This window comes from Pollicipes pollicipes, unplaced genomic scaffold (genome assembly GCF_011947565.3).
Source record: "Pollicipes pollicipes isolate AB1234 unplaced genomic scaffold, Ppol_2.1 Scaffold_7261;HRSCAF=8764_pilon_pilon_pilon, whole genome shotgun sequence".
NCBI lineage: Eukaryota > Metazoa > Arthropoda > Thecostraca > Pollicipedomorpha > Pollicipedidae > Pollicipes > Pollicipes pollicipes.
The window spans coordinates 37,487,082-37,507,077 of record NW_023597054.1 but is presented as its reverse complement, the minus strand read 5'-3'; the positions used below and the strand labels follow the sequence as shown (position 1 = coordinate 37,507,077).

Here is a 19,996-nt window from a genome sequence, read left to right as displayed (position 1 = left end):
ATGACACACCCTGTCTTCAAACGCTTGAAGTAGTCGTGATATAACATAGCCTGCAAAAATAGTTTATAGTCTGTTTGAGATGCTTTCTTAGACGGTTTTTTCCATTTGCTGATCCTGGTCAGAGTCGCATACCGTTTGACTCGGCGAATGGCCGCCGCGGGTTTTTATCGTCCAACATCGACGCAGACCGACACAGGCCTGCCGACTTGCAGCCGTGATGAAGCCGCTGTGCATCTCCAAAGTCGCCCGTCCCATCTCTGACCTGGCTGGTCAGCCTGTCTACACTGCCGGCTGGGGCGCGACAGAGTATGGTAAGCAGCGGGTGTAAGCAGCGAGTGTAAGCAGCGGGAGTAAGCGGCGGGTGTAAGCGGCGGGTGCAAGCACCGGGCCCCAGCAGCAGGTGTCAGCAGCGAGTCCCAGCAGCGGGCCCCAGCAGCGGTGCCAGCAACGAGTTTCAGCAGCGGGTGTCAGCAGCGGGTCCCAGCAGCGGGTCCTAGTAATAGGTCCCAGCAGCGGGTCCCAGCAGCGGTTCTCAACAGTGGGGCACGAAGCCGGTCACCAGATGCCGTACTTAGTAGTGGAATCGAGCGAGAGGTCTCCGACTCGATTCCCTGCCGGATATAAGCGCCTGGCTTGATTTTCAGCCAGCGGAAGGTCGATGGTTTGAGTTGGCAGCACAGCGGGCCTTCCGGCGTGATTTCTCGAAAGATGTAGGCCTATGGCTCAGCTCCCCTTCAGGACATTCTCAGACCATTCTTTCCATTCTCCTTCAGGCCCTCATTCGATTTTATGTGTCACTGGGGCTTTACGACGCACTCAGCTGCTGAGGCTACATGGCGTCGCCTACCTCTCACCCTGGCAGGAAGGCCAGGTACCGCGAGGAATCGAACCCCGTATTTGTGGTTTCCCAGACGCCCAGTGGTTACACAGGGTATTTTACACAGACACGTTTACCACTACACTGCCGGTACCCCCTCGTTTGATTTTTCACTGCTGCATATTTGACCGAGGTTTCTCGTGATTGCAGACAATTAGCAGGCGCCCGATGGATGGTTGAATGCGACGCGCTCGGCGGAGGGGGTAACGTGGGAAGGGGGGGGGGAGACGGTCATAGAGTAAATAGGACTCTGTGTGAGCTCATTTGTGTCAAATTTTAATGACCCTAGGTCATAACTGTTGGCTCAAATAAGGTCAAGCAAGGTCAAAATCCAGATCAGTGTCCGAAGTGCCTTGCACCTCCCTGCGCAATCCTGCCCTATTTAGCGTCGGCGCTCATTCCAGAAATACGTTCAATCAGAAGGTTGGGCCTAAATCTTTAAAAGCTCATGACCGCCCCAGTCATACTCTCCTGCAATTTCGCACACCCATGGCTACTAACAAACCAGTACTATCACAAATAGAGAGAACGGCATTTATGTATTCTGAACTCCAATAGTCTGAACGTAGACATGCCGGGGGCGTCATGGCCGGAATAGTTATGGCTTTGGACTCCAACGCGGGGCTCCGGGGTCAAATCCCAGCTGTGCCATGGGCGCTAAGCGCTAATAGCTTTATGTTCATGTTTGTGCTGATTGTATCTACGAATAACTCCAACAAGTGACCTATTGTTCGATTCGGTATGATAATATTAGTAGTATGACTCAAACATTACAAAACGACAGCACCATGTTCACACGTTATCAACCATCCCGTCGTTTACACACTTAAATAAAAAACAAAACAATCACCGAAAATCTAAATTGTTAAAACATGTTATACAACAGCAGGCTAGCAGAGGTCACATAATGGGGCCCTACCGCCCATTCTGGTGCGAAGCTCTTTGCGGGTGTGCAGGGCGGGCAAGTGTACCGAGTCTTCGAGGCTCGAGCGTGCCGGCACTTCCATTTCAGGTGGGAACAACGTAGCCGCAATGCAGTGGGCGCGGATTAACGTCACGAGCCGCGCTCAGTGCCAACGGACGTACTCCGGCTGGGGCACGACCGCGGACGACACGAACATCTGCGCCACCGGAGAGGACGAGAACGGCGGGATCGATGCATGCAGGGTGGGTACCAAAACGACAAGCATGTGCATCGTATGGGGGATGTGCGTTGCAAAATGCTGGGTTGAGGCGGATGGCCCAGTGAACCATGCTGACGTGCGAAGGAGCATTGCTTTGCATGATATGTTTGGCTAGCTGACTGAGCCATATTGGTTTAAAAAGGATGAAATTATGATGCAAGATAGCCTTACATTGCGTTTATTGGTGTGCTGACGTGAAATTGTATGCTATGAACGCCCCGAGCTGATGCATGGTGTAAACAGCTGATGGGTCGCATACGAAAAAAGCATTGAAGTGCCACGTGTTCAAGAAGCATAGGCAGTCGTTTAAGGGCTTTTGGCCTTTACTGACAGCGACACCCATCCATAAACCGGCCCAGCACTGCTTTCATGATTAGAGACTTGCCGGGCCCAGCGTTTCATTTGGTATGTACTGAAGATCTTGAGTGCTTGCGGCCGTGCGCTGACTCTCCTCTCCCCTAGTGCTTGGGCTGTATCATGGTACGCAGCACCGATCAACGGCTGCGAACCGCCTGACGTCTGGGACTGCTGACGTCGGCAGGGCGACAGCGGAGGCCCTCTGATGGAGAGACGCCTGCAGCACAACCGACAGTCCTGGTTCGCCGTAGGCGTCGTCTCCTTCGGCTACGGCTGCGGCAACGTCGACTTTCCAGGCATCTACACCCGTGTGGATGCTTTCCTCGACTGGATCGGCTGCACGGTGGCGAACCACTGACCTCTTGGCGAGGCGGCGGGAGGATGTGTCGACGGGGTGTTGACGAGGGGGGTGTAGTTCTGAGGCAGCTCTGAGGCCAACCTCGGCAGCGATGAGGAATTCCTATGCGGTGATGAACCGTTTCCGTGCGGAACCGCCGGATGCTAGGAGCTCTCATCTACCTGATAATGTGGTGAAGCGCGCGGTGGAATACAACGTGAGCCGACCAGCGCGAGAACCGTGGCTTGACGTGTTTTGAAACCCAGCCAAGACGCATTTGTTGCACGCCGAAATTAAGGTCAATCATAATAATTCTTCCCTCAGGGTCAAAACGTCTCTATCATAAGACATTAGATATGAGCATGCAACTGGAACAGACATTTCAGTACTATTTCCTACGACCAATGTTTCGCCGCTTACGACAACTAAATACGGTGAATGGTGTCCTCAATATACATACATTAACACGCGCTTGGTTGGGGTCAAATTGATCCCCCGAAGATTTTCCAAAATGGTTTCCGAACGACACGGCATGGCCGCGCCAAATTTTGCATGGCTATAGACAATTTAATAGCGGATCATGTGACACCAAACATTTGGATATACCTTGTAAGATCGCTGACGTACGACAGGTCAAAGTCAGGACATGGTTTCAGCGAAGGCAGTTTCTAGGGAATCGCTCAATCTGATCCAACAACGGAGTGTTAGATGAAGTCATACATCTCTGAGCTACTTTCTTGGCAACATGACAACTGAAGGAGCAAATTACATTGACCTAAGGTCAGGTATGAAGATCCGACCAAGGTCAAAATCAACCTATTTTATTACTGTAGGGCTCGCTGTATCGGGTATTTTCTGGCGCTCATTTCGAATTTATTGATAACAGGAACCGTATTATACACCTCCCATCGACTACTTTAACTCGCAATTTATCACTGACCTGAAATGACCAAGATCAACATTTTGTTTTTAGGAACATGCTTCCTATCGTAATCTCAGTCGCTTATTCAAATGCAAAAAATATTGCAGTCTTGCATGATTTTGGTCACCATGACCTTCGAAAGGTCAAACAAGGTCATTGACGTTCACGTTCAATGAGTATGCGACCTTCTGCTTAGAACAGTTATCTAGGTTCTAGGGACCCTTCGGAGACCAACCTGGAATTTGTCCCTGTTTGACCTCATTTGACCCAAACGTAATGACCTAGGAACATCTAACTTTGAACTAAGGAGGTTCACGTACAGGTCAACACACCCTGTAAATTTGGTGTCTCTAGCTCTCTTAGTACCTGAGATCTCACAGGGAGCGGTCAAATTGACCGCCCCCACCCGAGCGAAAGGCATCCAACAGGCCACCGGGGTGCGTGTTAAGTGACGGTTTTTATCTTAAGATGATGAGCTGTTGAGCACGTAAGACGGTGTTTAGATGCTGTTGGTATCTCATGCTGAATTATCTTGTGTTAGCCGGCTATGATGATTTTATACGACCACACCTCGCTCCAGGTGCTGGTTGCGTGGACGCAGCTTTTGCCGCTCGTGATGCCACGGTCTTCGGCTTCTTTTTTTAACAGGCCGTTTCTGCACAAAGCCCTGCCATTCAGAAAATCGCCTCACATGGCACATTCACGCATACCATACATACGCGGACGCATCACAGAGACTTTGCTTGCCATTACCCTAGGCACGTCTGATCAGCCCTGTCACGGGTTCGGCCCTGCCACGGGTTCAGCCCTGTGACGGATTCGGCCCTCTCGCGGGTTCGGCCCTGTGACGGGTTCAGACCTGTGACGGGTTCAGCCCTGTGACGGATTCGGCCCTATCGCGGGTTCACCCCTGTGACGGATTCGGCCCTGTCACGGGTTCGGCCCTGCTCTGCTGGTCGTCTGCACTTAAATCCGTGTTTTGCCCGGTGTACCAGTCTGCCTATACTGACAAAGTAGAAAGCACAAGAGGAATGTCATATAGCACTGACACTAACCGAGCACTGACACACCCAGGAAGCAGAGGAATGGAGCCTTTTTTCTGCTCTGGTCGTCGCTGATGTGGAGGATACCGTGGGTTTAAGCTGGGGCGACGACACCGTGGACACGTGAAAACGCATTTCACACAACCTTCGCTGCTCGAGTATGTCAGATGCATGTACACGTGTTCTGGCAAGGTGAGTGAGTAATTTTCAGATTGATAATTCGATTTCCAGCACTGCGAGCTATTGACGTCATAAGATAATCTCAATTATGAGTTAAGAGGTTTTATGCTGAGTTTTCGGCCTTTCATATACCAGGAGGTACTGGTTATGCGATGTTATAGCGCAAACATTGGTCATATTGACAGTGCTCGACATTTCAAGTCGTGCTTATAATCGTGAGTGCCTCTATGATCACGGGTACCCCAAGCCGTGCTTAACGTGCAAGCCGTGCAAACGTGAAGGCGCCCCTTTAAACGCTACCTTAGGGCGCCGATGGCGCTCTTCTTTGGCGGTCATGGTAGACGGCACATATTTTGGTTGTGGGGGAGGGGGACGGGGTTAGCCATGAATGACTTAGACCATCTCCATTTTCCAGAGCTTTTCACTTTAACCTCATAAACCATTGTGTGCCTTATGGCGCCAGGTATGTGAAGTTTATTGCATCGTTAATCAGCTCGACTGTTACGATTTGCATCTTCTGGTGAGAGCAGCCACGACTTTTTGTTGTGAAAGTGGTACGAGATGCTACTACGCAGACAGACCAAAGAAAATAGTCTTCGTGTTATGATCATCAGTTACCCATGGTTTACTGTAGTATTCCCGCCAAACAAAATTCGAGGGCCATGGCAACATTGGGGGGGGGGGGGGGGGCAGGGCCCTCACAAAAGAATACAAATCGGCACCCGTGCGCGAAACTCAACACGAGTCAGCAACTCACACTTAAAATACATCTCTGGTGAATGGCGGCGTTTTCGTTCTGAAACATTTGGGGAAGTGATGCCAATTGGTTCCACAACATGGTCGGCAGCTGGAATTTCATCGGTTGCTTTCAAGAATGCTCACTGCTTTTTATGTCTCTTTCGTGTACTTGGTGGCTGCAGTGGACATTCCGACTTAGAACTATTCAGCCTGTGTTTAAAAAAGTCGGTATTGCTGACATTAATCCAGTCAGTGGTGAAGTGCCCAGTTTATGATTCATACAATGTGGCAATACAGCGATATTTTCGTTGCTTTGAGTTTCCTTGGTAACTGGTTCCCTACCAAAATCATGTGATCCAGCGCGTTATCGATAATTCCTAGTTGAAACCATTGGCAACGTAAAGTTAGTATGGAATACTTTTGGACATGTAAGACATTATTTAATTGGCGATGAAAGTAGTAAATAGTCATTTAGTCCGATATCATTAACACGAAACCTTTCAAATATCTATTTATTTCTGCAGCAAATCGATACTTATGGTCACGGGACAAATGGTGACGAAGAGTGGCGCGAGTGTTTCAGAAGTCCGTTTCTTTACGTGCTGGGTGCGGATGTCTGTATTGTGGATTGTGCGTGGGGTTGTTCCGAAGTAGTTCTGTGGTCATAGTATTTGCTTACTCCAGTAATCTTTGAAAGGCTTGATAACGTGCCAAAAAAACGCCGCTCGTATATATTAATTGCAGCAAGAAGTGAAACATGATGAGTCTAATGAAGATAATGTTCGCGCTGGCTATGGCCAGCTTGTCTATGGCTGAGAGAAACGCCCCAGCTCTGGTGTGGGAATCGACAATGTAAGTAGACGATCTGCTAATTTAAAGGCATGAATACTGGATATGTGATCACCATAAGTTGGTGAGAAATATTTTGTGTTTGTCAGATAATGAAAGTCTAGCTCAGTAATGTATATACCCTTGTGTTGTTATTTTCACAATTTGTGGGATATGATAGCATTTTTATGGCCTTACATCTTGGAGTTGACTGGATAAGCAACTAATATATTCAAATTAAGGTTATATTATTCAGCAATGTGTTGCAAGGAGTTATTGGTATGGGTTATTTTTTCTCAATATGCTAATTTTGTCATGTGCTTTATGCCCATATGGATGCAACAAGCTTGATGTGCTTATTATGGGTACATACTTAGTTTTGCTGACTGTTACATCCTTTATATTCTCAGGCTTGAAACAAAAATGCCAGAATTGCCAGCACTTCCAGCACTGTCCAACTCCCAGCTTCAAAACCTTCTAGATTCAATGGATGCTGAGGCCTTGGTGATGTTTGTCATGAATGAGGTTGGTGATTTCTCAAACTTTTTGTGTTAATTCAACATCTGGAATTTGGTACATGAGTAAGAGTTGCACATTGTGTGCCTCTTTTTTGTTTTACATGCTTTTATGTTGGTATGGGCTCGGGGTATACATTGCTACCTCATGTTAAGAAAGAACATTGTACATCAATTGTCATTTTTAAGGCAGAACACATTGTAATTAATTGTAAAACAAGTCATCTAAACTCTTACCTAGGAACTTAAATAACTACAATAGCGAACAATCGAGCACCGCAAACATGCAGCAACTGCGACCCCCAGCGCCATTGCTACATGTAATCACATTACTGCATCATCACAACATTACTGCGCATCAAGAACCATAAAAACGTATGAGGCCAAGGTAACAAGAATCCAGTGAAATATGTTTCTTGTGTATCCAAGCAGTCTTCTGTACTGTTTGCAGAGCAGTGAACATGGTAGGGAAATCTGATGTTTTTTGGGGGGGAGTAATAAGCAAAATGAGAATATGGTGGCTAAACAAAACTTCTTAATATGGCACATATATATGGCATGGAACATGGATGCCAATGGGACACTTGGTTGAAGGGGATAGTGTGGGGGTTAGGTTCAGTTAGGTTGAGTTAGGTTAGCTTAGCTTAGCTTAGCTTAGCTTAGCTTAGCTTAGCTTAGCTTAGTTTACTTTAGTTTAGTTCAGTTTAGTTTAGTTCAGGCTATATTCCGGACTATTCTGGCCTGTCCATTTCATAAACGTACTTAGACATGATAAAAAACGTTTTTTCATTGCATTGTTATTGTTACCTTGGCCCTGTACATTTTTATGGTTCTTGGTAAGCAGAAATATTGTAATTATGCAACGATAATGCAGAAACGGCGCTGGGGAGTCAAGACGGTGGGGTGGGTGCGGCTCTCAGGAGCTCGCTATTATAGTTATTAAAATTTGAAGGTAGGAGCATGAATCTACCTATTTTATGATTATTTATAGTTTGTGCTGCCTTAAACATGACAAGTGATGTACAATGATTTTTTCTAACATTAGGTACCAATGTGTACCTACACCTAGTATTGTCTAAGTGCATTGCACCTGCACTATAAAATGCAAAGTCTTTGTGTGAATGCTTAGGCTCTGCTTTAATTTAGTGATGAACTTCTCTTTTGGCATTGTAAAACTGTAGTCTTAGGAGGTGTGTAAGGTATCACCAGAAGCTATTTTACACAATGTCTAGGCACTTTGTGGAGGAAGGTTATAATGCTATTAGTGGTATTATAGTAGTAATTGAGATAGTACAGACTGGTATGTGCAGCTCAAAACTACATTAAAAGATAAGCAGGCTGTTTTTATATTTTCATCTGCTTTTAATCTTATGTGGTAACCTCACTTAAATGTGTTAAACATTTTCAGCTCAATGTAGAAGACTTCAGTGGATATCCAGAAGCTCTCTCTCATTTGCAGCAAGAATTTGAATCATCTCAAAGTGCCTTCACTCCAAGCATGGCTGATCCATCTCAGGTATATGCATTTATATTAACATCATGATACTCATGTGTATGCTACTTAGAATAAGTACTTGATTCCCTATACATCTATCTAGTTGTGTTGTAACCATTCAGAATGGGTAGAGTGGATGGCTTTGGGTTCAGAGCACCATCAGGCAAAGCTTGCCATGTGTAGCCCAAATCCACCACCCAAGTTGTGCTGTCCAGTCCAACAGATAATTTTGTGTGGGGCAGGTGTGCCAGGATAATTTTGCCTGGTCCTTGCACCTGACAGGAGGCCCTTTTATCAGACAGGAATGTGGAGGGTGGGGGGTTTTGCTGTGCACAGCCACCCCAGTAAGGCTCCCCCTGCAGCGTGAGTTGACCTGGGTTAAGTCAAGTTGAGAGGCATTTAGACTTAAACTCAGACCTCCTGGCCTGAGTTTAAATGATGTCATGTTTATTTGGTTTGTATTAGCTTCCAAACCCTATGAAATGCAGGATGGTGCCATTTGAAAACAATTAGTTTCATAAGCAATTGCACAGGTCATGTTGAGACAGGTTTGCCTGCTGCTCGACTTACTGACCACCAGTGAATCGCTTGCCTGCTGGGAAGCACACAACTGGCTGGTACCAGCCCCACTCCCTTTGCCCCAGGTGCCAGCACTCCTGTCTACCTACGCTCGTGTCACTGTCGACCTGAACAACCTGTCGGCATTGAAACTGGCGCCTGCCGCACGCAAGACCCTCTTCCTGGTGTATCTGAATGACAAGCCAGGTGCTGATCGTGCCACGGCACTCCGCCAGGCAGGTCAGTGACTGGCAGTGCGTGTCACTGCCGGCAGGTGGCGGTGTTCTGCACTGATCACCAGGCTGTCACGCAGCAGCCTAACTGCCTGCTGCTTGTCCGCCCAGCGATGTGTCAATGTATGGAATGGGGGGAGGCAGTTGGTATTTTGGCTGTTTTCACTGGTAAAATCAGTGACATCTCAGTCTGATATTCATCAAGCTATGAGGCAGGGGAAGCTCAGCAGGTTGACATGCAAGACATCTGTATGTAACCCTCCTAACCCATTTGCTGAGAAAATATGTCTAGTACTCTCCATGGTTCAGAGGAGGAGATTAAGTGATACATATTGTGCTAATGATGTTGTGATGATGCAGTCTAAGGCGTCTCCAATTCTCTTTGCCAAAATTCTCACAGTGGCTCTCACTGCTCGGGCAGGGGGCATGCCATCTCCTCAGTCCTGGATGTCTGGTGTAGACGTGGGTGTAGTGACATGCGTGTTCTGGCGGCACCAGACGCCACTGTCTCGCAGGTGCTGACCAAGGTGAAGAGCCTGACTGGCAAGTACTCGGCCGTGCTCACTGGCAAGCACACCACCATGGTCAGTAGGCTACTAGGCAACTCCCTTTACCACCCCTGAGTCGCGTCTGGCTCTAGTCCTATCTGTCTTGGTGTGTGTGTGTGTGTGTGTGTGCGGTTAGCGTACTTAGGATGTCTGGAAACAATGAGAGATATGTTAAATAGCATGTCCATTATGCTTTGGATTCCATCTTCCTTTAGCAGGATAACTGAGAGGCCGGCGTATTTCTGCCGCGAATGGCCAGGCCTTGGTCTTACCAAGTGTTTTATAGTGTCGAGCAGCGACCACGAGCAAGCTCGCTCAAAGCTGGCTGTGTGCTGCTTGTCGCGTGGTGCGCCCGTGTGCGTGTGTGCGTGTGTGTGTGTGTGTGTGCGCGCGCGCGCGCGCGCGCGTGCGTGCGTGCGTGCGTGCGTGCGTGCGTGCGTGCGTGCGTGCGTGCGTGCGTGTGTACACGTCGAGGGGCCCGCTGCCATCCGGCGGCCGGCGGCCGGCGCCTGACGACATTGGTGCCGCGCCAGGGCGGCGAGACCGGGGGCCGGGCCACGCGCAGTCTGAAGGCGGCCGCCGCCGACGAGCCGGGCAGGGAGTATTTCTTCGACATGAACTGTATCTACATCTACACCTCGGCGCCCCCAGTGATGCACTTCACCCCTAAGGAGGGGGCAGCAAAGCCGTGAGTGGCAGCTGACGCTGGTATTTGTTATCTGCTGGCGAGAGCCAGAGCGGTTCAAAGCAGCTGTTTTGCATTTGCAGCAGTCTGGCTGCAACAGTCTGCGTTCGGAGGTCTTACGCAGATTTTCATCAAACCCTTTGCCGGTTCCAGTTCAACCCGTCTTTCTGTATCCCACTATGCCATGACATGGGTAGAACACCTCAAATGGCAGCGTGATATGCTCAGACTGAATGCCACCGGCCTACACGCGTTAAGCGTTAAAACCTGGTGTAACGTCTCATTGTGTAAAGCGCTTACATGCGGTTATAATTGATCGGGCCACCACGTAAAGAAATGAATAATTGTGTCATCTGTCCAAATGCACAGGTGGATATCCAAGGGCATACCACCGAACCATGCTTGGCTGTGGGTTGCTTCTCTGTGAGACGTGTTCACAGATAAAAAAGTTTATGCACGCCTGCGTCGGGAATCGTCACTCCCTCGCCGCCACCTGCTCCAGCGGCAGATGGAGTCATAAGATACTCGGCCGCACTCGCCTCCAAGGCGTTGTGTTTGTCGTGTCCGGCATCTGTAGTTGCACACCCAACACGCCCTGGCCCTGTGCGGAGCTCAGCCGCTGGCGCTGATGCCCGCGCCCGATCCTGGCAGCATTACGGTGTCGCTGAACGCCTCCCTGGTGACGTCCAACTCGAGCTCGTGCGACGGCGACGGCGTCCAGACGGCCACCATCGTCTGGGAGAGCGTAACCGGGAGCAGCGCCGGCGGCAACTACGACCTGTCCAAGGTCACACTGACGTGAGTGGCGGCGCTTTGCACGGAGCGGAGGGGGGGGGGGAGAGGGGCGTCCGGTCCCGCTTGCGGACTGAGTGGCATCAGAGGCACGTCAGAGGCCGGCACCGGCTGGGGCTTCGCTGGCGGACCAGAATAGGTTGGCCAGAAGGAGCGGCGCGTGTTTGTACACTGTGTCGGATGTGAGGGAGGAAGATTTGACCCGTCCCTGTGAGATGTGGAGGGAGATTTGGGCCGTCACTGCGGGATGTGGAGGGAGATTCGGCCCGTCACCGTGGGTTGTGAAGGAGGGAGATTTAGGCCGTCGCTGTGGAATGTGGAGGGAGATTTGGGCCGTCACTGTGGGATTGGAGGAAGATTTAGGCCATCGCTGTGGGATGTGGAGAGAGATTTGGGCCATCACTGTGGGATGTGGAGGAAAATTTGGGCCATCACTGGAATATGAAGGAGAGAGATGGGGCCATCACTGTGGGGTGTGGAGGGAGATTTGGGCCATCACATTGGGATGGGAGGGAGATTTGGCCCATTTTGTCCAAATATCTGGAATCTGTCGTGCAGTCAAGCATGTGCGGGATGATATCATTTGGCAGATTCATTGGGATGCTTGTTTTCTTTCGTCAGTTATAGGAAGCAGAAAGTTCTGCAATGTGAAGCTCTCCATACTGTCCAGAGCCGAGCACGGAGAGTGCACGTGTGAGAGAGCCGCCGTCCACCAGTTCCGTTGACGAGCTGGTGGCGGTGACGGTGACGAGGTCCTGCTTCGCTGCGCCAGGTACACGTTCTTGGGCCACATGTCGAAGCGGGAAGGTGCCGATGACAAGGTGTCGGCCTGGCTGCTGACGCCGGTGACGCTGCTCTACTCGGGCTCGGTCGGAGGCGTGACGGCCACTGACATGAACGTGACGCTCGACTTTGCCGAGGTGTACGCACCGAGCGGCTTCTCCTACCACTGCACCAGCCGCAAGTGGGCGGCAGAGAGCAACAGCAGCGACGCCAACAGCCTGAGCTCGCTCGAGTTGCCCGACTTCCAGGTGGGTGGTATACGGCGCGCGCTCGGGTTGGGCCGGCGCTGGTCGGTCGCCGAGCGGCGGTCACGCGGTGGTCGGTGGCCCCGCTTGATGATACGCGGTCTGGCGTCACCCACCGGCCAGCAGCCGGGAATCAGCCGGGGGCTTGCCAGGTGGCCCGGCCGCTGGTCAGTAAGTAGCTGGCCTGACCTGGCCAGGTGGCACGGCCGCTGGTCGGTGAGTAGCTGGCCTGACCTGGCCAGGTGGCCCGGCCGCTGGTCAGTGAGTAGCTGGCCTGACCTGGCCGGGCGGCCCGGCCGCTGGCCAGTGAGTGTCTGTCCTCAACTGGCCAGGTGACCTGGCTGGGCAGGCGCACAGCCGGGCCACATACACGCGCGCGGGACGTTGACACTGCTCCGGTCCGGCCCCACAGGTGCAGGCGTTCATGGTGAACGAGACCAGTTCATTCGGCCGCGCCTGGGACTGCACGCCGTTCTTCACCATCCCGATCTGGTCGGGACTGTTCCTGTCGCTGATCATGCTTGTCATTCTCGTCTGGTCGCTGGCGATGCTGGCCAGCGTGCCGACCATGGACCGGTTCGACGACCCGCGCGGGCAGCCGCTGCACGTGCCCACGGCCGAGTAGTAGACACGACCCGCGCGGGCGGCCGCTGCACGTGCCCACGGCCGAGTAGTGGACATGACCCGCGCGGGCGGCTGCTGCACGTGCCCATGGCCGAGTAGCGGACACGACCCGCGCGGGCAGCCGTTGCACGTGCCCACGGCCGAGTAGCGGACACGACCTGCGCCGCTCTCCGAACCGGACATGTCTCCAATAGTACTCAGTAGAGGGCGCCGACCATTCCACGTAACCGGGCGCGATGATGTGTTGAATGTGCTAGTTGTGAACACATGTCCTATTTGCGTCTGTTATCGACGGCGTATGGCCGCTTCTCATAATGGGGATTCGAATATGGATACGTGAATGCTGCGCTCAGCGATGTGCTCATGCATCGGACGTTGTTGCAGTGTAGTGCTGGAACTGCGTGATGCTGCTCTGCGAGGTGGAACGCAGTCTGATTGGCATGTGTGGATTTCGTTGGCGCTACAATCGCTTGGCCGCTAGCGTTAATGATTTCGTCATGTGAAAGACGTCTCAATAAAGAACCTTCAACACGGTGTTCATGTGTGTTTGGGGTGGCGAATCTGAGTTATCGATTTGTATGAAAGGCTATTTACGTGATGTAAGACTAAATTGCACACGTTAGAAATGATTGACTGCATCCATGACTGAGCAGTCCAATTCGAATACACGTCAAATTAATTACCATGAAACAAAGTCATGATCGGTCTATAAGGCTCGTGACGTGCCTTTCCACGCTGCAGCGCTAAGCAAACCGGCGGTACAGCATTATATTAGTGGCGGGCGTTGCTCCAGGCACGAGCTCCCCGGCAGGTCCTGCGTATGCAGCCAGGAGGGCGAATACAGGACTGAAGGTTTTGATCACCGTTTCCGTTCCAGCAATTGGCTTTCGCTCGGCCGTCTCGGTGCATTATGCATTCCGCTGATTTCCTGACAGATTTCCGCTGACCCTGACCATGTAAGCTTGAATGTTACCTATGCTGCCTGGCGGACCACTTGCCGTTCGGTGACTCATCTGGAAATGCCGCCTGGCGGGCTTGGTTAGAACTGTGGTCGGCCACCTGGCGGGCGCGGCTGAAACTGCGACCGGCCGAGGGGCGCCGGCGGCTCCGGCTCGCGTGGCGCCGGCGTGCCCACCTGGCTGTGGTCAGTACAGGCGCACGTGTGGCGGGGAGTGAGCGTCGACCGGGGCACTGGGTGAGTACTGCTGCCGAGTGGCGTCAGGAGACGGGGGAGGGGATAAGGGCGGATCGTCAGGTGCGGTCACGGATAGGAACATCACCAACAGAGGCCGGGGCCCCCGTCCCCTTCCTCGGATCTTGTCATCCCCCTCCCACCCGGTGTCGCAGCGTCGGTCACATTACCCCAGTGGCTTGAATCCCAGACGCTTTGTTTGGCCCATCAGAATAACAGTTGTGTGGCCAGATCGTTAGATAGATCCCCTCCCTCCCTCCAGGCATTAAATCCTGGTGTCGCACCTGGCTAGCAATGCCGCATTTTGTGACTCATGCTCGAGGCTTCCGTTTATTAGTGAATGCTGGTCGGACGCCTGTGGCACGAAAGCTCGGCGCCTCTAAAACACATACTCGGTTATTGTCATACACAAGCACAAAGTGTTGGTTAACATTATACGCAAGAATGGTCTTCGGAATCTCTGGGCTGCAAACTGTATTTATTCCACGGCGTGACAGACTCTGATCGCCCATCCGCAGCGGGCAATGCACTGGGCTTGTTTACGTCGTCGGCTGTTTGATCTGCGGCCTTATTTTGGTGATCGGCGCGCTGATACTGCGCTAGTTCTGCGGTCACCTGTCGTCCTGCGCGCTGCAGCGGCCCGCGCCTGCAAGTCGGACGCAAAACGACGTAAATGGAAGTGGCAACGCTTTTGATGTGCAGCTGGTACTCGACAGCCTTGCGTGTCTCTTTTTCGGCTGCATGTGAGCACGGGTCGGCACAGATGGCCAACGCCATGGCGCGGTGGACCCGCGAGGTCGGCGCGTGGTGTGGACGCCGCGGCGAGCGCGCGTCACGTCACAGGCCCCACGAACGACCGCCGGCCGGCCGAGCACGCTGCGGCGCCGGTGGCAACGCAGCTGCCAGTGGCAGGCGCCGGCCTGAATGTGGGCAGTGGTCTGTTTGTTGGCCTGTTAGCAGTGACTCCGTCGCGGCTGATTGTCGACGCCCAGTGCAAAACTAAATGGCAATGTCGCGGCTCGGTAGCGCGCTCCGCTGGGCTGTGCGCTCCCTGGCGTCGCTCCAATGCGAGGGGGAATTTTCTGAGCTGTACGCGTTCCCTGGCGCTACTCCGAGGCGAGGGGCAATGTTCTGAGCTGTGCGCTCCTTGGCGTCGCTTCGAGGCGAGGGGAGATGTTCTGAGCTATGCGCTCCCTGGCGCCGCTTCGAGGCGAGGTGTAATATCCTGAGCTGTGCGCTCCCTGGCGTCGCTCAGAGGCAGGGGGCAATGTTCTGAGCTGTACGCTCCCTGGCGTCGCTCCAAGGCGAGGGGCAATGTTCTGAGCTGTGCGCTCCTTGGCGTCGCTTCGAGGCGAGGGGCAATGTTCTGAGCTATGCGCTCCCTGGCGCCGCTTCGAGGCGAGGGGCAATGTTCTGAGCTGTGCACTCCTTGGCGTCGCTTCGAGGCGAGGTGTAATGTTCTGAGCTATGCGCTCCCTGGCGCCGCTTCGAGGCGAGGGGCAATGTTCTGAGCTATGCGCTCCCTGGCGCCGCTTCGAGGCGAGGTGTAATATTCTAAGCTGTGCGGTCCCTGGCGTCGCTCAGAGGCAAGGGGCAATGTTCTGAGCTGTACGCTCCCTGGCGTCGCTCCCAGGCGAGGAGTAATGTTCTGAGCTGTACGCTCTGGCGTCGCTCCAAGGCGAGGGGTGATGTTCTGAGCTGTGCGCTCCTTGGCGTCGCTTTAAGGCGAGAGGTAATGTTCTGAGCTGTGCGGTCCCTGGCGTCGCTCAGAGGCCAGGGGTAATATTTTCTGGTGATTAGCTCCGGTCTAAACATGAAGGGGGCAGGAGCGTTAGGTCTAAATGTTTCTGGGTTAGTAGATATATCCATCTGGCGAATCCTAGTCGAAATGTTCAACGGTTCTTTGGATAGATCATGCATAAAAAGGTAGCTAAACAACGTGGCTCTTTAATAAGCTCATGTCTTCAGCTTGTGAAATAACAAAGGCTAAACACAAGCGTTCCATGATTTGAGTTTTCGACCCGATTTTATGACCATTTGCGGAGAAAATCGGTGTTAAAAAGCTGCACAAATAATTCGAACGTGGTAATGCCTTTTCAAATAAGTTGAATCAATATTGTAAAATTATTGGCATTTGTTTCTTCCAATTCACACTTTTGTTTTATGTTCGCTTATGTCCGACTTTGTCTATGGTGTCTTAGCTCCTCGTAAAGATTAACGAACTCGTCTCTCTTTCGAAACGTGGGCGTTTTTACATGCATTTGAACGGAATGAAATGGAATGGACTCCTCTTGAATGAAATGGAACATGCCTGTGTGTGTCAGCCCCATTCCTGAGCCTAAATTCCAATGGTCGCCCGGCATCCCTCAGCGCGGTGTTCGCAGCAGCCGGTCCGTGCCAAAACACACGTGACTTTCGCATATATGCTTGACCCCTCTAATCAGCACGACCGTGTGGGGACCGACAGCTCTGTCGATAAGCTCTGGCAGAGTCCTAAGAGTGACTACCACAGAGTCGTAGAAGTGCCCACAGACCGGCACCTGAGCGGTGAACAGGGCGAGGAAAGCCAACCGCCGCTCACGTTTTCCGTTGGACCGTTGCGGCCGCCACGGCGCGTACCTGTATCAAGAACGTGTCACGGCGCCTGTTCGATGGCCTTGATGGATAGTGGACGGCCCGGGCCGGCGGCGCTACCATTACGTCCCGCCCGTCGCCGTCCCCATCCGCGCCTTCCAACATCCAGGGTCAAGCCATCAAATTTCGGCCCAAACTGACAGCCGACTCCCGTCCGGGATGGAGCGGCCGCGAAGCTTCGGTGCTCTATCGTGCTGTCACGGCATGCAGATGTGGCGGACGGCTGGCGAGTCCTGGACTCCGCGGCGCCGAGCCCAGCCGACCGCTGACCGCGTCGCGCGACGGCCGGCCGGGGCCGCTCGCCGCCGAGACCGGGCCGCCCGTCGCGAGTGGCGGCTAATCCGACCGGGTTCCGGCGCATGTCAGCAGCACCCGTTCTACGTCATTCCTCGCGAGCTGTCGTGCCGCTCGTGCCGGCGCGGCCGGTCCCAGTGCTCTTGACCCGGCACCGGGCGGCCCATGCGGACGTGAACGAGGAGGTTGACAGGCGGACAAAGCCCGGCGCAGGCTCGGATACTTGAGATGCCCTGTTTTTGTGTGCTCTTTCGGAGCACATGGTCGCTTACGATGCGTATGCGTCATCGGACCCGACCAAACCAGCGATGAATGCACGCACTTGAGTACGCGATCGAATACTCGTTGGATCTCCTCCGACTGAGCTGCCACTGAGCTCGGGCGACCTTCGTGTACCAGAGCTGACCCCCGGCGTCTGTCGGCGTCGGCCTTTGTCGCACCCGCCTGAGGTCAGATGACCAGTCCGCCCATGCCGACACCGGGTAATCCATGTCTGCTTGCCCTGACGATAACCACTAGCAAACGAGAGTGGGCCCGACGGATGTCGGGTAACTCTCAGCACGTGGCGGCTCTAGACGCCTCGATGCTCTGCCGCCATAGCGGGGCCAAGTAGTTCCTGCGGCCAACCAGTGGGCGGACATGACCACCGGCCCCAGTTCGCTGGACGTGCCGAGGGCAGCAAAGCTCTTGAACAACGGTGACGCAGCGGTCGGATGCACCGGCCGTCCGGCGCCAGCTGAACGTGCTGCTGGCGTCGAGGCCCCCGCTGCCAGAGGGGAAGCTTCGGCTGCAGCTCCCCGGCCGCCCGCCCACTCCCGGCATTTCCGGCGCTGACAGACATCGCGGCTGCAGCGCCGGCCCAGCGTTGGCGGCGCGGCATTACAATACTGTGGGGCCTATCGCGCTGGTGGTTGACATCTGTCGCGCTTCAGCCGCGCGGCGGTGTTCCGGTGGGCGCCTGAACGGCCCCCCTCTGAAGTCTGCGGCGAGGCTCACGTTCGTGCCTATCGAATCTACTTGGAATCGTTGTTTTTCATCGTGAGCATGCGGGATGCCAACATGCATGCAAGCAAACAAAGAAGGAACGTAACTAGGTAAGGTCGGAACGACCAGAACAGTGCAATCGCGTCTAGTGACAGCATAAAATGGCATTTGTGACGTCAAATTGTGTACAGCGGGACTTCACCAGTACTATTGTCTTTGTTCTTTATTTATGTCTTCAGCACTGGTACAATATGGGAACGTTTCTTCGGGCTCAGACCCCCGGTATGACACATAAGATAGAGTTAATTGGACTCCAGGTCTCCAGGCCCTGACAGAGTTAGTGGGACTCCAGGTCTCCAGGCCCTGACAGAGATAGTCGGACTCCAGGTCTCCAGGCCTGGATAGAGTTAGTTGGACTCTGCCCCGCTCACCCCGAGACTCTAATGCTGCCGCCCAAATGACACGTGACATGTGCAGCTACGCATGGTTTTAGCCTGGATAGCGAATACATGGGCGTAGGAACATGGGGGAGGGGGGCAGGGGGGCCATGCCTCCCCCACTTTTGAAGGTGGGGGGGGAGGGGCAGCAGTGTTAACTCCCCCCCCCACACACTTTTCAGATTAAGACTGTGCCACGGGCCAACGCCGCGCGGCCTATGGAGACTGCAACGCCCGGTATCGAGGCTGTTGTTACTATGACTTGCGAGCGCACATGTTCAGACCATGCCACAAAGTCTACAATCTACGTTCAGAGAGTCTTCAATATCTCTTAAGAACACAAAAACATGAAACCGGAGTCTGTGTGACAATTGTTGGACCACCTGCGGCGGTCAGGGATGTTGTTGCGTCAGTGAGGGTTTCTGTGTTGATCCGGGGCCAACTGCGTGGGTCAGAAGGCCTCCCGTGTCAGGGAGGTCTTCTGAACAATGTGATGATATATGCTTCTTCTGGCCTCCGGATGGACCAGGAGAACCTGCTCCCTGTCGCCACAACGACAGCCAGAAGACACTTCGCGACGGGGCGGGGTGGCCCTTCAGCCCTTGACCGGAAATGGCAATGTACCCCTGGTGTTCTACTCAAGCTCGGAAGAAAGTAAGGGGTCTCATTATCGTTGAGTAAAGTGGAGGTCTCATTATTGTTGAATAGAGTAGGTCGAAACGAATGAAAAAACAAAAAACAAGACCATCCCATGTTTGCCTAAGAACATTCATTTTTTCAGAATGGACTAGTGAAAAAGTGCATCAAAAGGTTTGAGCATGCCCGCCCGCAGCCTCGAGAGCAAGGACAGCGATGATCTCGGTTGCAGCTTCCGTAAAACCGAACGGCGTTGGTCACTGCAAGTGACACCAGACGGCGGGCGCCGTGTATCGCGCGCCCAGGTGGCCGGCTAAATATCCTTTGCTCGGGTGGGGGCAATGTCACGCTACTGAGATCTCGGGAACTAAGAAAGCTAAAGACGCCAAATTTGCAGGGTGTGCTGACCTGTACGTGAACTTACTTAGGTTAAAGTTTCAGGTTCCTAAGTCATAACCTTCGGGTCAAAAAGGTCAAACAAGGTCAAGTTCAAGGTTGGTCTCCAAAGTGTCCCCAGAACCTAGATAATCGTTTCTAAGCAAAAGGTCTCATTCTCATTCAAGGTCCATGACCTTGTTTGACCTTTTGAAGGTCAAGGTGACCAAAACCATACGAGATTACTTTGAGTTTTGCATTTGACTAAGCGACAAAGATTACGCTAGGCAGTATGCTCCTAAAACAAAATGTTGACTTGGGTCAGTTTAGGTCAGTGACCTATTCTGACCTCTAAGAAGTTCATGGAAGGTGTATAATGCGGTTCCTGCTATCAATAAACTCGAAATGAGCACCAGAAACTATCCTATACAGCAAGCCCCAAAGTAACATAACAGGTTGGTTTGGACCTTGGTGTGATCTTCATACCTGACCCTAGGTCA

General features: G+C 52.7%; 1 protein-coding gene across 1 annotated transcript; it reads left to right on the top strand.

The window, feature by feature from the left end:
• The first annotated feature begins 6,157 nt into the window (after positions 1 to 6,157).
• LOC119112986 (V-type proton ATPase subunit S1) lies at positions 6,158 to 13,482 on the top strand. Its single transcript, XM_037237293.1, has 9 exons — positions 6,158 to 6,490; positions 6,877 to 6,991; positions 8,390 to 8,497; positions 9,121 to 9,274; positions 9,766 to 9,851; positions 10,349 to 10,503; positions 11,152 to 11,298; positions 12,065 to 12,323; positions 12,733 to 13,482. Exons 1-9 carry the CDS (start codon positions 6,396 to 6,398, stop codon positions 12,943 to 12,945), a joined length of 1,332 nt encoding a protein of 443 aa, XP_037093188.1. The 5' UTR covers positions 6,158 to 6,395; the 3' UTR covers positions 12,946 to 13,482.
• Positions 13,483 to 19,996: the final 6,514 nt, after the last annotated feature.

What these genes read in the sequence shown, in the direction of transcription:
- LOC119112986 (XM_037237293.1), top strand. Translation starts at nt 6,396, where the DNA reads ATGATGAGTCTAATGAAGATAATGTTCGCGCTGGCTATGGCCAGCTTG. An exon ending in TGATGTTTGTCATGAATGAG is followed by an intron (nt 6,992 to 8,389) that starts GTTGGTGATTTC and finishes AAACATTTTCAG; the next exon opens with CTCAATGTAGAAGACTTCAG. An exon ending in GCATGGCTGATCCATCTCAG is followed by an intron (nt 8,498 to 9,120) that starts GTATATGCATTT and finishes CCTTTGCCCCAG; the next exon opens with GTGCCAGCACTCCTGTCTAC.